This window comes from Cherax quadricarinatus, chromosome 75 (assembly GCF_038502225.1).
Source record: "Cherax quadricarinatus isolate ZL_2023a chromosome 75, ASM3850222v1, whole genome shotgun sequence".
Taxonomy (NCBI): domain Eukaryota; kingdom Metazoa; phylum Arthropoda; class Malacostraca; order Decapoda; family Parastacidae; genus Cherax; species Cherax quadricarinatus.
In genome coordinates, this window is record NC_091366.1 from 20229762 (window position 1) to 20244052 (window position 14291).

Consider the following 14291-nt stretch of genomic DNA (forward strand, 5'->3'; position numbering starts at 1 on the left):
GCACTAGAAGCTTTCTTGGGGCCCATGGTCACTTATTTTCCAGAAACAGCACCGAAAACACTGTAATAATACGAAATATTCCGAGTGTATGCTTGGATGTTACCGCGGAGGCTGGCTGGTAAACAATGGCACGGGCGGCACATGTGAGGCTGGCTGAGGGCGCACATTGGACGCGTCTCGGACGAAAATCGGTGAGCGGGTTTTTAATCGGTATGCGCGGCAAAATTTTTGCGATTAAGGCAAGCGGTATGCGGATTAATCGCTATGTGATGCCATCGTTATGCGGGGGTCCACTGTACTAGCCCCCCTTAAATCAGGGATAATCACAGATAGCACTACAGACCACTACCCTACCTTCCTCTTGACAAACATTAGTAAACCACCACTTGAATACAACAAAGTCTCATTTAGACTCCATGATGAGGCCTCAATAAGGAAGTTCACAGCTGACCTAGAGATTGTTGACTGGCCTACAGAATTCTCCGAGGCCAATAGTATTGACGGCTGGACAGACATTTTTCTTAAACTACTTAGACTATACAACAAACATTGTCCTATAAAAACGAAACAGATCACAAACAAACGGCTTGGTTGCCCATGGCTAACCAGCACCATTCTGAAATCCATTGATAAGAAACACCAATATGAAAAGCAATATAGACAGGGCTCAATACACAAAGATATTCTTAAACACTATTCATCAGTCCTCACTAAAGTAATAAAGAAAGCCAAACAACTATACTACTCCAGTAGATTCACTGACACAAGAGGAGATATAAAAAAGACCTGGAAAACACTCTCTCAGATTCTAGGGACCCACAAACTGAAAAAAACCAGAATATTGTCCTAACTAAACCTAATGAAACACCACTGCAACCCACCGACACAGCTAACAAGATAAACGACTTCTTCTCAACCATAGGTTCTAATCTCGCCAATAAAATCCCACGTACCAATGCCCATGCCGGGGACTACCTAGATGGGAATTTCCCAAATTCCTTCTATCTTGCTCCAACTGAGCCCACGGAAGTCACCGAGATTATAAAGTCACTTAAAAATAACTCGGGGAATCTGTCTCATGTCCCACCATTATTGTACAAGAGAGCGGCCCATGTCCTCTCGCATACTATCTCATTGCTTTTTAACAAGTCACTAGAAGCTAGCACCTCCCCAAAACTACTCAAGACGGCAAGGGTTACACCAATACATAAAGGTGGTGACCCTACAGATTTAAACAACTATAAGCCAATATCAAACTTACCATTGCTATCCAAAATCTTTGAGAAACTCGTGCACAGGAGACTATATTCATTTATAACATCACAAAACATACTCAACCCCTGCCAATTTGGATTCAGGAAAAATAAAAGCACTAACGATGCAATTATAAAAATGCTAGATCTGCTTTACACAGCATTGGAAAATAAGGAATATCCACTAGGAATTTTTGACCTAAGAAAAGCTTTTGACACAGTAGACCACGGCATCCTACTCCACAAACTTGACCATTATGGTATAAGAGGCCATGCGCTTGCATATTTCAAATCTTACCTTACTAATAGGTATCAGTATGTCACCATTAAAGACACAGCATCAACAACACAGCCACTTGATACTGGAGTTCCGCAGGGAAGTGTCCTTGGTCCCCTGCTCTTCCTCATATACATCAATGATCTTCCAAACGTATCTCGACACCTGAACCCCATTCTCTTTGCTGACGACACAACTTATGTCATCTCTCACCCTAATCTTGCCACCCTCAACACCATTGTTAATGAGGAGCTGATCAAAATATCGACTTGGATGACAGCCAATAAACTTACGCTTAACGTTGACAAAACCTACTACATTATGTTTGGTAGCAGAGCAGGAGATGCGCAAATTAACATTAAGATCGACAACACTCTAATTACCAGGCATAATGAGGGCAAATTCCTAGGCCTATACCTCGACAACAACCTGAACCTCAGCACCCATATCCAACACATAACCAAAAAAGTATCCAAAACGATTGGGATCCTCTCCAAGATACGATATTACATGCCGCAAACTGCCCTTCTCACACTATACCATTCACTTATATATCCATACCTCACCTATGCTATCTGTGCATGGGGTTCAACTGCAGCAACACACCTAAAGCCAATAATAACCCAACAAAAAGCCGCAGTAAGAATAATCACTAAATCCCATCCCTGGCAACACACCCCCCCCCACTCTTCATAGATCTAAACTTACTCCCTGTTCAGTACATCCACACTTACTACTGTGCAATCTACATCTACAGGACCTTAAATTCCAATATTAACCTTGACCTAAAACGCTTTCTTGATAGTTGTGACAGAACCCACAGGCACAACACCAGACACAAACATCTCTATGACATTCCCCGTGTCTGACTAAACCTTTACGAAAATTCAATGTATGTCAAAGGCCCTAAAATCTGGAACACCCTACCTGAAAATTCCAAAACTGCAGTCACATTCATCACCTTCAAAACTACCATCAGAAAACATCTTGTCTCCCTGATACACCCTGTCAACTAATAATACGAATACCACCTAGTGGTTCACACTTACACTCACTCACCCATTTGACCATAAACAAAAATATCAATCTCAATCTCAAAATATTGAATCTTAACTAGTCATAAGTTGGCCTGTGATACTCCAATACTGAAACTATGTATAGTGCCAAAACAAAAGCATTCGCATTGCTGAACTCACAACTAGTATTTAGTTACTTAGCCATAATACCAACTTATCTCATAATTTTGTAACATTTTAAACCTAAGATTTAATATAAGTCTGCCCGAAATGCCTAGCCATGCTAGGCGTTCTAGTGGTACACTCTGTAATTATTATTTTACTACATGTAAACCACACAATAACCAAATTCTGTAAACTCAGCATTGTAATACTTATAGAGAATAAAGTTTGAATTGAATTTGAATGTCGCCAGCCTTGAAGGGGGCCGTTAGTGTACAGCAGTATTCCAGCCTACAGAGCACAAGTGATTTAAAGAGAATCATCATGGGCTTGGCATCCCTAGTTTTGAAGGTTCTCATTATCCATCCTATCATTTTCCCAGCGGATGAGGTAGATACGTTGTTGTGGTCTTTGAAGGTGAGATCCTCTGACATTATCACTCCCGGGTCCTTCACATTACTTTTCCGCTCTATTGTATGGTTAGAATTTATGGTATACCCTGACCCATTTTTAATTTCTGCCAGTTTTCCATATCTGAGTAGTTGAAATTTCTCCTCGTTGAACTTCATATTGTTTTGAGTGGCCCATTCGAAGATTTGGTTGATGTCTGCTTGGAGTCTCGTGGCGTCTTCGATGGAGGTCACCGCCATGGTGATCCGCGTGTCATCCGCAAAGGTAGATATGGAGCTATGGCTTACATCTCTGTCAGAAATGAGGATGAGGAATAAAATGGGAGCAAGTACTGTGCCTTGTGGAACAGAGCTTTTTACCATGGCTGTTTGGGACATTACTCTGTTTACTATTACTCTTTGTGTTTTGTTTGTCAGAAAGTTGTAGATCCATCTACCAAGTGTTCTAAGATTTCATTCAAATTTTTAACCCCTGAGGGTTAGCCACCCAGGATATCCCAAGAAAGTCAGTGCATCGTCAAGGACTGTCTAACTTTTTTCCATTGGAGTCCTCAATCTTGTCTCCCAGGATGGGACCCATCAGTCGACTAACACTCAGGTATCTATTTGCTGCTAGGTGAACAGGACAACAGGTGTAAGGAAACACGTCGAAATATTTCCACCCGTCAGGAACTGAACCCGGGCCCTCCGTGCGTGAAGCAGGAGCTTTAGCCACCAGGCAACCAGGGATTGGGGTGTAATTAGGTTCGGTCTGAGGAAGGAGAGTGAAAGGTCTAATTCCTCAGACCAAGAGCCTCTTCACTGTGCCAAGGAGCCTCCCTAGAAGAGGAGTAATAAAGATAAATGTAGTTATTACCACTGGTTGTTATTTTCTTAGCTATAATGTAACAGGTTTTTCTTAATTAACTTCCTGGTAAATCAATATTATTGTTAAGTGTTAATTAAACTTCTATTATTTTTATTTGATAACTTTATTATGCAACTCATAACCCACTGAGTAGAAGTTAAAAAATCTCAGGTCCAGGTAATGGAGCCCAACATTGTGATGGTGAAGCATAGCAGAAGGAATGAGTTTACAATAATATCAAGAATAATGAATGTACAGTATGTTTCTGTAGATCCTATTAACATAAACTTTGTAGAATGTACAGTATGTTTCTGTAGATCCTATTAACATAAACTTTGTAGAATGTACAGTATGTTTCTGTAGATCTATTAACATAAACTTTGTCAACAGTTATTTAAATAAACTACAGCTGTATTTGAATACTAACAATTTCAGAGAGAGTTTACTGACAAATATTTAAGGAATTGATAAAAATATCATTCATAATTGCACTGCCAGAAATTCCTGGAACAAATGCCTTAACTTTACTTACTGTAGATAACTTACTGTAGATAACTTACTGTTGATAACTTACTGTTGATAACTTACTGTTGATAACTTACTGTTGATAACTCACAACCTTAGAAGCACGTAATCAACAGAGTTGTTTTGTCAGTTCCTACGACCTGTGTGTCTCTAACAATATGTTTTATTGTGATGTTTATGTGTCTTGCTTAGTTAATAAAATGTTGAGGTCTAGTTCCTGGACCTGTTATGTACCATTATAGTCTTTTTAGACTGCCATCCACAGGATGGGTGTGTCACCACTACAATGATGGTGCCATACTGCTGTAGTGTTGGTGACATAGCACTGTAGTGGTGCCACACCACTCTAGTGCTGGTGACATGACACTGTAGTGGTGACACACCACTGTAGTGATGGTGACATACCACTAGTGATGGTGACACCACTGTAGTGATACCACTGAATTGGGGACACATCACTGTAGAGACGGTGATACCACTGAATTGGTAACACCACTGTAGTGATGGTGATACCACAGAAGTGATGGTGAAAACAGTGAAGCAATGGAGACACACCACTGTAGTGATACATCACTGTAGTGATGGTGACACACCACTATAGCGATGATACCCGAAGTGGTGACATACCACTGAAGTGGTGATACACCACTGTAGTGATGGTGACACACCACTGAAGTGATGGTGACACACCACTGTAGTGATGGTGACATAGGATTATAGTGATGACACCACTGTAGTGATGGTGGTGCCACTGGTGACACAGCATTATAGTGATGACACACCACTGTAGTTATGGTGACAGCAGTGATGGTGACAGTAGTGATGGTAGAGTGAACTAGAGAGTCAAGACAACACCACAGTCCACCACAGTCACCTTCGAGATGTCACTGTGGTTGACAGCTGCTCTCACCACATCCAGACCACTCACTACCTCACCAAAGACACACAACCACTGGCTACCAGGTGTGCAGTCCCTGGTGGTGATGCCAAACTGTGTGCTCTTGTCACTGCATGGCTCCCACCATGACCACACAGCACCAGCTCTGCCTGACTTCTGGTACTGGAGATCATGCTGGTGAGGCAGTAATGGTGCTCCTCCACTACCATTATTGTACTGGTAGTCTCCACCCCTTACACACTCCCCTGGCTCACCCTTCTTCCACACCCCTAACAGTTTAGTGTTGAGGAAGGAGGAGCCTGACTGCTGCTGTCCAGTACACAACAACATAAACTGTTTGGCCAGTAAGGTGTCAGTATTCAGCTGGATGTGGAGTCTTCCTCTGGTGGAGCCAGGCCAGGCCAGGTCAAGAAATATCCGGCTGGAGGACGACTCCAGCGCCTTCATCACCTCCATCACCTCAACAAACAATCATCATTACTAACTAAATATTGAATTAAAATTGTTATTAGAAAAATGTATTTATTTTTATTTGCATTATCACTTTTATTAATATTATTATTACTACAAATTATGAATACTGAATTTTAATAATAATATAAATACAATATAATTATGATATTAATAGTAATACTGAATTATAATAATACTATAATACTGAATAATAATAATCTATTTCATTAATATATTATTTTATCATTATTAATGATTCCAATTAAATATACTGAATAATAATTCTTCTCGTTAAAATATTATCATTACTTCTTTGTTAATTATAATTATAATAAAAAATTTATTATACAGCCTCTCCTCATTTAACGACCTACATGTTTAACGACTGCTCAGACTTACGACCAATTGTCCAAGTAGTCAGTATTATAAAATGTACGAGAACAGTGGTGGTGGAAACAACAGCCTGTCTCAGCATCTCATCTCACATCACGCTTTCTCAGCCTCCGTCTCATTCCCTCAGTCAGTTGGTACTCACTAACTATAGTTAGTCAGTCAAGTCAGTAAACTGCTCAGTCTAGTCAGTAAGTCACTATAGTTAGTAGAGTCAGTAGGTCAGTCAGTCAAATCATTAAGCCCTTCAAGTCAGTACACTCAGGACAGTAGGTCAGTCCAATCAGTAAGTACAGTCAGTCAGTATGATCAGTCAGTCAGCCAGTAAGTCAGTCCAATCAGTAAGTACAGTCAGTCAGTATGATCAGTCAGTCAGTCAGTCAGTCAGTCAGTCCAATCAGTAAGTCAGTCAATGCAGTCAGTCAAGTCAGTACAGTCTGTCAAGATAGGAGGTCAGTCAGTCCAGTCAATAAGTCAGTAGTCAACAAGTCAAATCAGGCAATTTATTTAGGTAAACATACCATAAATACAGCTAAATTATTACATACAGCAGCATATGTAAACACTGCATGTACTGACTGATAAGTAAACACTGCATGTATTGACTGGTACGTAAACACTGCATGTACTGACTGGTATGTAAACACAGCATGTATTGACTGGTACGTAAACACTGCATGTACTGACTGATATGTAAACACTGCATGTACTGACTGGTATGTAAACACTGCATGTATTGACTGGTATGTAAACACTGAATGTACTGACTGGTATGTAAACACTGCATGTACTGACTGGTACGTAAACACTGCATGTACTGACTGGTATGTAAACACTGCATGTATTGACTGGTACGTAAACACTGCATGTACTGACTGGTATGTAAACACTGCATGTACTGACTGGTATGTAAACACTGCATGTATTGACTGGTATGTAAACACTGCATGTACTGACTGGTACGTAAACACTGCATGTACTGACTGGTATGTAAACACTGCATGTACTGGAGAGTTTACCTGGAGAGAGTTCCGGGACTCAACGCCCCCGCGGCCCAGTCTGTGACCAGGCCTCATTGTGGAACAGGGCCTGATCAACCAGGCTGTTACTGCTGGCTGCACGCAATCCAACATATGAGCCACAGCCCGGCTGGTCAGGTACCGACTTTAGGTGCCCATCCAGTGCCAGCTTGAAGACTGCCAGGGGTCTATTAGTAATCCCCCTTATGTATGCTGGGAGGCAGTTGAACAGTCTTGAGCCCCTGACACTTATTGTATTGTCTCTTAGCGTGCTAGTGACACCCCTGCTTTTCATTGGGGGATGTTGCATCGTCTGCCGAGTCTTTTGCTTTTGAAGTGATTTTCGTGTGCAAGTTTGGTACTAGTCCCTCTAGGATTTTCCAAGTATACATAATCGTGTATCTCTCCTGCCTGCGTTCCAGGGAGTACAGGTTTAGGAACTTCAAGCGCTCCCAGTAACTGAGGTGTTTTATCTCCGTTATGCGCGCCATGACGGTTCTCTGTACATTTTCTAGGTCAGCAATTTCTCCTGCCTTGAAAGGTGCTGTTAGTGTGCAGCAATATTCCAGCCTAGATAGAACAAGTGACCTGAAGAGTGTCATCATGGGCTTGGCCTCCCTAGTTTTGAAGGTTCTCATTATCCATCCTGTCATTTTTCTAGCAGATGCGATTGATACAATGTTATGGTCCTTGAAGGTGAGATCCTCCGACATGATCACTATCAGGTGTTTGACATTAGTTTTTCGCTCTATTGTGTGGTTGGAATTTGTTTTATACTCTGATGAAATTTTAATTTCCTCACGTTTACCATATCGGAGAAATTGAAATTTCTCATCGTTGAACTTCATATTGTTTTCTGCAGCCCACTGAAAGATTTGGTTGATGTCCGCCTGGAGCCTTGCAGTGTCTGCAATGGAAGACACTGTCATGCAGATTCGGGTGTCATCTGCAAAGGAAGACACGGTGCTGTGGCTGACATCCTTGTCTACGTCAGATATGAGGATGATGAACAAGATGGGAGCTAGTACTGTGCCTTGCGGAACAGAGCTTTTCACCGTAGCCGCCTCAGACTTGACTCTGTTTACTACTACTCTTTGTGTTCTATTTGTCAGGAAGTTATATTATTATTATTATTATTATAATCAAAAAGAAGCGCTAAGCCACAAGGGCTATACAGCGCTGCAGGGTAGGGAAGGAAGCGAGGGTATTGGGCGGCAGAAGGGGCAAGGGATGATCAGTAGGTTACAGAAAACAGCGGGGCAGGGGATAGTGTGGGGGTAGAGGGTAGCAAGAGATTGAGGTAGAAAGGGAGGAAGGTATCATCAGAGTTTGTGAAGTAAGTCAGTTGTTGTCAAAAAGTCAATGAGAGAGTCCGGATGAAAGGTAGGTCCATCAGCGAGAAGGGAAGGTAAAGAGAGAGCAGCGGAGCGAAGACGACGATGGAGGTAAATTCTGCATGCTCGTTGATAAAGTGCACAGTAACAGAATGTGGCTGACTGATAATGGAACCTGACAATTCTCACAGAGAGAAACAGGGCGCGTCTCCATGAGATATCCATGAGTAACACGAGTATGGCCGATGCGAAGACGGGAGAGAGTAGTCTCCCAACCTCGACACTGGTGACAAGAAGACGGCCAGTAACGTATACTCGGTTTAATAAATTGATGTTTGTTACCGAGTAGAGTAGACCAACGTTGTTGCCAACGGGTGTGAAGGTGGGTAGCTATTGCAGCAAAATAGTCCATAAATGGAACACCTCTAGATGAAACTGGTAGGTCATGTACTGCTGACCGTGCAGCAGTGTCTGCCTCAGGAAGTTATAGATCCACCTACCAACTTTTCTTGTTATTCCTTTAGCATGCATTTTGTGCACTATTACGCCATGGTCACATGGACCTTGTCATAGTGGTCCAGTAGTTGGGACAGACAGGAGCAACCTGCTCTAAACCCATGTTGCCCTGGGTTGTGTAACTGATGGGTATCTAGATGGGTGGCGATCTTGCTTCTTAGGACCCTTTCAAAGATTTTTATGATATGGGATGTTAGTGCTATAGGTCTGTAGTTCTTTGCTATTGCTTTACTGCCCCCTTCGTGGAGTGGGGCTATGTCTGTTGTTTTTAGTAACTGTGGGACGGCCCCAGTTACTTCCTCTCCATAGGATGTTAAAAGCACGTGACAGGAGCTTCTTGCAGTTCTTGATGAACACAGAGTTTCATGAGTCTGGCCCTGGGGCAGAGTGCATGGGCATGTCATTTATCGCCTGGTCGAAGTCATTTGGTGTCAGGATAACATCAGATAGGCTTGTTTTTACCAAATTCTGTATTGACTAGTATATAAACACTGCAAGTACTGAATGTTATGTAAACACAGTATGTACCGACTGGTATGTAAACACTGCATGTAATGACTGGTATGTAAGCACTGCATGTATTGACTGGTATGTAAACACTGCATGTACTGACTGGTATGTAAACACTGCATGTACTGACTGGTATGTAAACACTGCATGTACTGACTGGTATGTAAACACAGCATGTACTGACTGGTATGTAAACACTGCATGTAATGACTGGTATGTAAGCACTGCATGTATTGACTGGTATGTAAACACTGCATGTACTGACTGGTATGTAAACACTGTATGTACTGACTGGTATGTAAACACTGCATGTACTGACAGGTATGTACACACTGTATGTACTGACTGGTATGTAAACACTGCATGTACTGACTGGTATGTAAACACTGCATGTACTGACAGGTATGTAAATACTGCATGTACTGACTGGTATGTAAACAATGAATGTACTGACTGGTATTCAGGAATCTTCTAATAACAAACACATATCTGAGAATCATATGGGACACGTATATATGGACCATTGACCATAAAGTAGTCGATTATTATTTTATTATTATTATTATTATTATGAGTAGTAGTAGTAGTAGTAGTACCACCACCATCCACTTACTTTGTTCACTGAATTTAATCACAGATAGAATGAATAAACAGAGACACTGAGAATGTAAAAACAGACGAATGTGTATTAATTCCTGTATGTGTACTTTTTTTTTTCTTTTAAATATATTTCTACAAGTACATGTGCAAGTTATAAGGCCTAGCAGACATTAACCACCTACTATTATGTAAAAAGCTGCTTATTATGGAGAACATTTACTGCAAATTAATCAGTTTTGTTCCAGGATGAGACCCCTACCAGTCCACTAACACCTAGGATGAGACCCCTACCAGTCCACTAACACCTAGGATGAGACCCCTACCAGTCCACTAACACATAGGATGAGACCCCTACCAGTCCACTAACACCTAGGATGAGACCCCTACCAGTCCACTAACACCTAGGATGAGACCCCTACCAGTCCACTAACACCTAGGATGAGACCCCTACCAGTCCACTAACACCTAGGATGAGACCCCTACCAGTCCACTAACACCTAGGATGAGACCCCTACCAGTCCACTAACACCTAGGATGAGACCCCTACCAGTCCACTAACACCTAGGATGAGACCCCTACCAGTCCACTAACACCTAGGATGAGACCCCTACCAGTCCACTAACACCTAGGATGAGACCCCTACCAGTCCACTAACACCTAGGATGAGACCCCTACCAGTCCACTAAAACCTAGGATGAGACCCCTACCAGTCCACTAACACCTAGGATGAGACCCCTACCAGTCCACTAACACCTAGGATGAGACCCCTACCAGTCCACTAACACCTAGGATGAGACCCCTACCAGTCCACTAACACCTAGGATGAGACCCCTACCAGTCCACTAACACCTAGGATGAGACCCCTACCAGTCCACTAACACCTAGGATGAGACCCCTACCAGTCCACTAACACCTAGGATGAGACCCCTACCAGTCCACTAACACCTAGGATGAAACCCCTACCAGTCCACTATCACCTAGGATGAGACCCCTACCAGTCCACTAACACCTAGGATGAGACCCCTACCAGTCCACTAACACCTAGGATGAGACCCCTACCAGTCCACTAACACCTAGGATGAGACCCCTACCAGTCCACTAACACCTAGGATGAGACCCCTACCAGTCCACTAACACCTAGGATGAGACCCCTACCAGTCCACTATCACCTAGGATGAGACCCCTACCAGTCAACTAACACCTAGGATGAGATCCCTACCAGTCCACTAACACCTAGGATGAGACCCCTACCAGTCAACTAACACCTAGGATGAGACCCCTACCAGTCCACTAACACCTAGGATGAGACCCCTACCAGTCCACTATCACCTAGGATGAGACCCCTACCAGTCCACTATCACCTAGGATGAGACCCCTACCAGTCCACTATCACCTAGGATGAGACCCCTACCAGTCCACTAACACCTAGGATGAGACCCTTACCAGTCCACTAATGCCTAGGATGAGACCCCTACCAGTCCACTAACACCTAGGATGAGACCCCTACCAGTCCACTAACACCTAGGATGAGACCCCTACCAGTCCACTAACACCTAGGATGAGACCCCTACCAGTCCACTAACACCTAGGATGAGACCCCTACCAGTCAACTATCACCTAGGATGAGACCCCTACCAGTCCACTATCACCTAGGATGAGACCCCTACCAGTCCACTATCACCTAGGATGAGACCCCTACCAGTCCACTAACACCTAGGATGAGACCCCTACCAGTCCACTAACACCTAGGATGAGACCCCTACCAGTCCACTATCACCTAGGATGAGACCCCTACCAGTCCACTAACACCTAGGATGAGACCCCTACCAGTCCACTAACACCTAGGATGAGACCCCTACCAGTCCACTAACACCTAGGATGAGACCCCTACCAGTCCACTATCACCTAGGATGAGACCCCTACCAGTCCACTAACACCTAGGATGAGACCCCTACCAGTCCACTAATGCCTAGGATGAGACCCCTACCAGTCCACTAACACCTAGGATGAGACCCCTACCAGTCCACTAACACCTAGGATGAGACCCCTACCAGTCCACTAACACCTAGGATGAGACCCCTACCAGTCCACTAACACCTAGGATGAGACCCCTACCAGTCAACTAACACCTAGGATGAGACCCCTACCAGTCCACTAACACCTAGGATGAGACCCCTACCAGTCCACTAACACCTAGGATGAGACCCCTACCAGTCCACTAACACCTAGGATGAGACCCCTACCAGTCCACTAACACCTAGGATGAGACCCCCACCAGTCCACTAACACCCAGGATGAGACCCCTACCAGTCCACTAACACCTAGGATGAGACCCCTACCAGTCCACTAACACCTAGGATGAGACCCCTACCAGTCCACTAACACCTAGGATGAGACCCCTACCAGTCTACTATCACCTAGGATGAGACCCCTACCAGTCCACTAACACCTAGGATGAGACCCCTACCAGTCCACTAACACCTAGGATGAGACCCCTACCAGTCCACTAACACCTAGGATGAGACCCCTACCAGTCCACTAACACCTAGGATGAGACCCCTACCAGTCCACTAACACCTAGGATGAGACCCCTACCAGTCCACTAACACCTAGGATGAGACCCCTACCAGTCCACTAACACCCAGGATGAGATGCCTACCAGTCCACTAACACCCAGGATGAGACTCTTACCAGTCCACTAACACCCAGGATGAGACCCCTACCAGTCTACTAACACCCAGGATGAGACCCCTACCAGTCTACTAGCACCCAGGATAAGACCCCTACCAGTCCACTAACACCCAGGATGAGACCCCTACCAGTCTACTAACACGCAGGATGAGACCCCTACCAGTCCACTAACACCCAGGATGAGACACCTACCAGTCTACTAACACCCAGGATGAGACCCCTACCAGTCCACTAACACCCAGGATGAGACCCCTACCAGTCTACTAACACCCAGGATGAGACCCCTACCAGTATACTAACACCCAGGATGAGACCCCTACCAGTCCACTAACACCCAGGATGAGACCCCTACCAGTCCACTAACACCCAGGATGAGACCCCTACCAGTCTACTAACACCCAGGATGAGACACCTACCAGTCCACTAACACCCAGGATGAGACCCCTACCAGTCCACTAACACCCAGGATGAGGCCCCTACCAGTCTACTAACACCCAGGATGAGACCCCTACCAGTCCACTAACACCCAGGATGAGACCACTACCAGTCCACTAACACCTAGGATGAAACCCCTACCAGTCCACTAACACCCAGGATGAGACCCCTACCAGTCAACTAACACCTAGGATGAGACCCCTACCAGTCCACTAACACCTAGGATGAGACCCCTACCAGTCCACTAACACCTAGGATGAGACCCCTACCAGTCCACTAACACCTAGGATGAGACCCCTACCAGTCCACTAACACCTAGGATGAGACCCCTACCAGTCCACTAACACCTAGGATGAGACCCCTACCAGTCCACTAACACCTAGGATGAGACCCCTACCAGTCCACTAACACCTAGGATGAGACCCCTACCAGTCCACTAACACCTAGGATGAGACCCCTACCAGTCCACTAACACCTAGGATGAGACCCCTACCAGTCCACTAACACCTAGGATGAGACCCCTACCAGTCCACTAACACCTAGGATGAAACCCCTACCAGTCCACTATCACCTAGGATGAGACCCCTACCAGTCCACTAACACCTAGGATGAGACCCCTACCAGTCCACTAACACCTAGGATGAGACCCCTACCAGTCCACTAACACCTAGGATGAGACCCCTACCAGTCCACTAACACCTAGGATGAGACCCCTACCAGTCCACTAACACCTAGGATGAGACCCCTACCAGTCCACTAACACCTAGGATGAGACCCCTACCAGTCCACTAACACCTAGGATGAAACCCCTACCAGTCCACTATCACCTAGGATGAGACCCCTACCAGTCCACTAACACCTAGGATGAGACCCCTACCAGTCCACTAACACCTAGGATGAGACCCCTACCAGTCCACTAACACCTAGGATGAGACCCCTACCAGTCCACTAACAC

General features: G+C 44.5%; 1 protein-coding gene across 2 annotated transcripts in view; it reads right to left on the reverse strand.

The window, feature by feature from the left end:
* Positions 1–4065: 4065 nt before the first annotated feature.
* LOC128691944 (uncharacterized) overlaps positions 4066–14291 on the reverse strand; it is a 176180-nt gene continuing 165954 nt past the window's right edge. For both annotated transcript variants that reach the window (XM_053780933.2, XM_053780932.2), the window contains one exon: positions 4066–5847. In XM_053780933.2, coding sequence (XP_053636908.1) covers positions 5326–5847 — 522 coding nt within the window. In that variant the 3' untranslated portion in view covers positions 4066–5325. The remainder of the gene's footprint in view (positions 5848–14291) is intronic.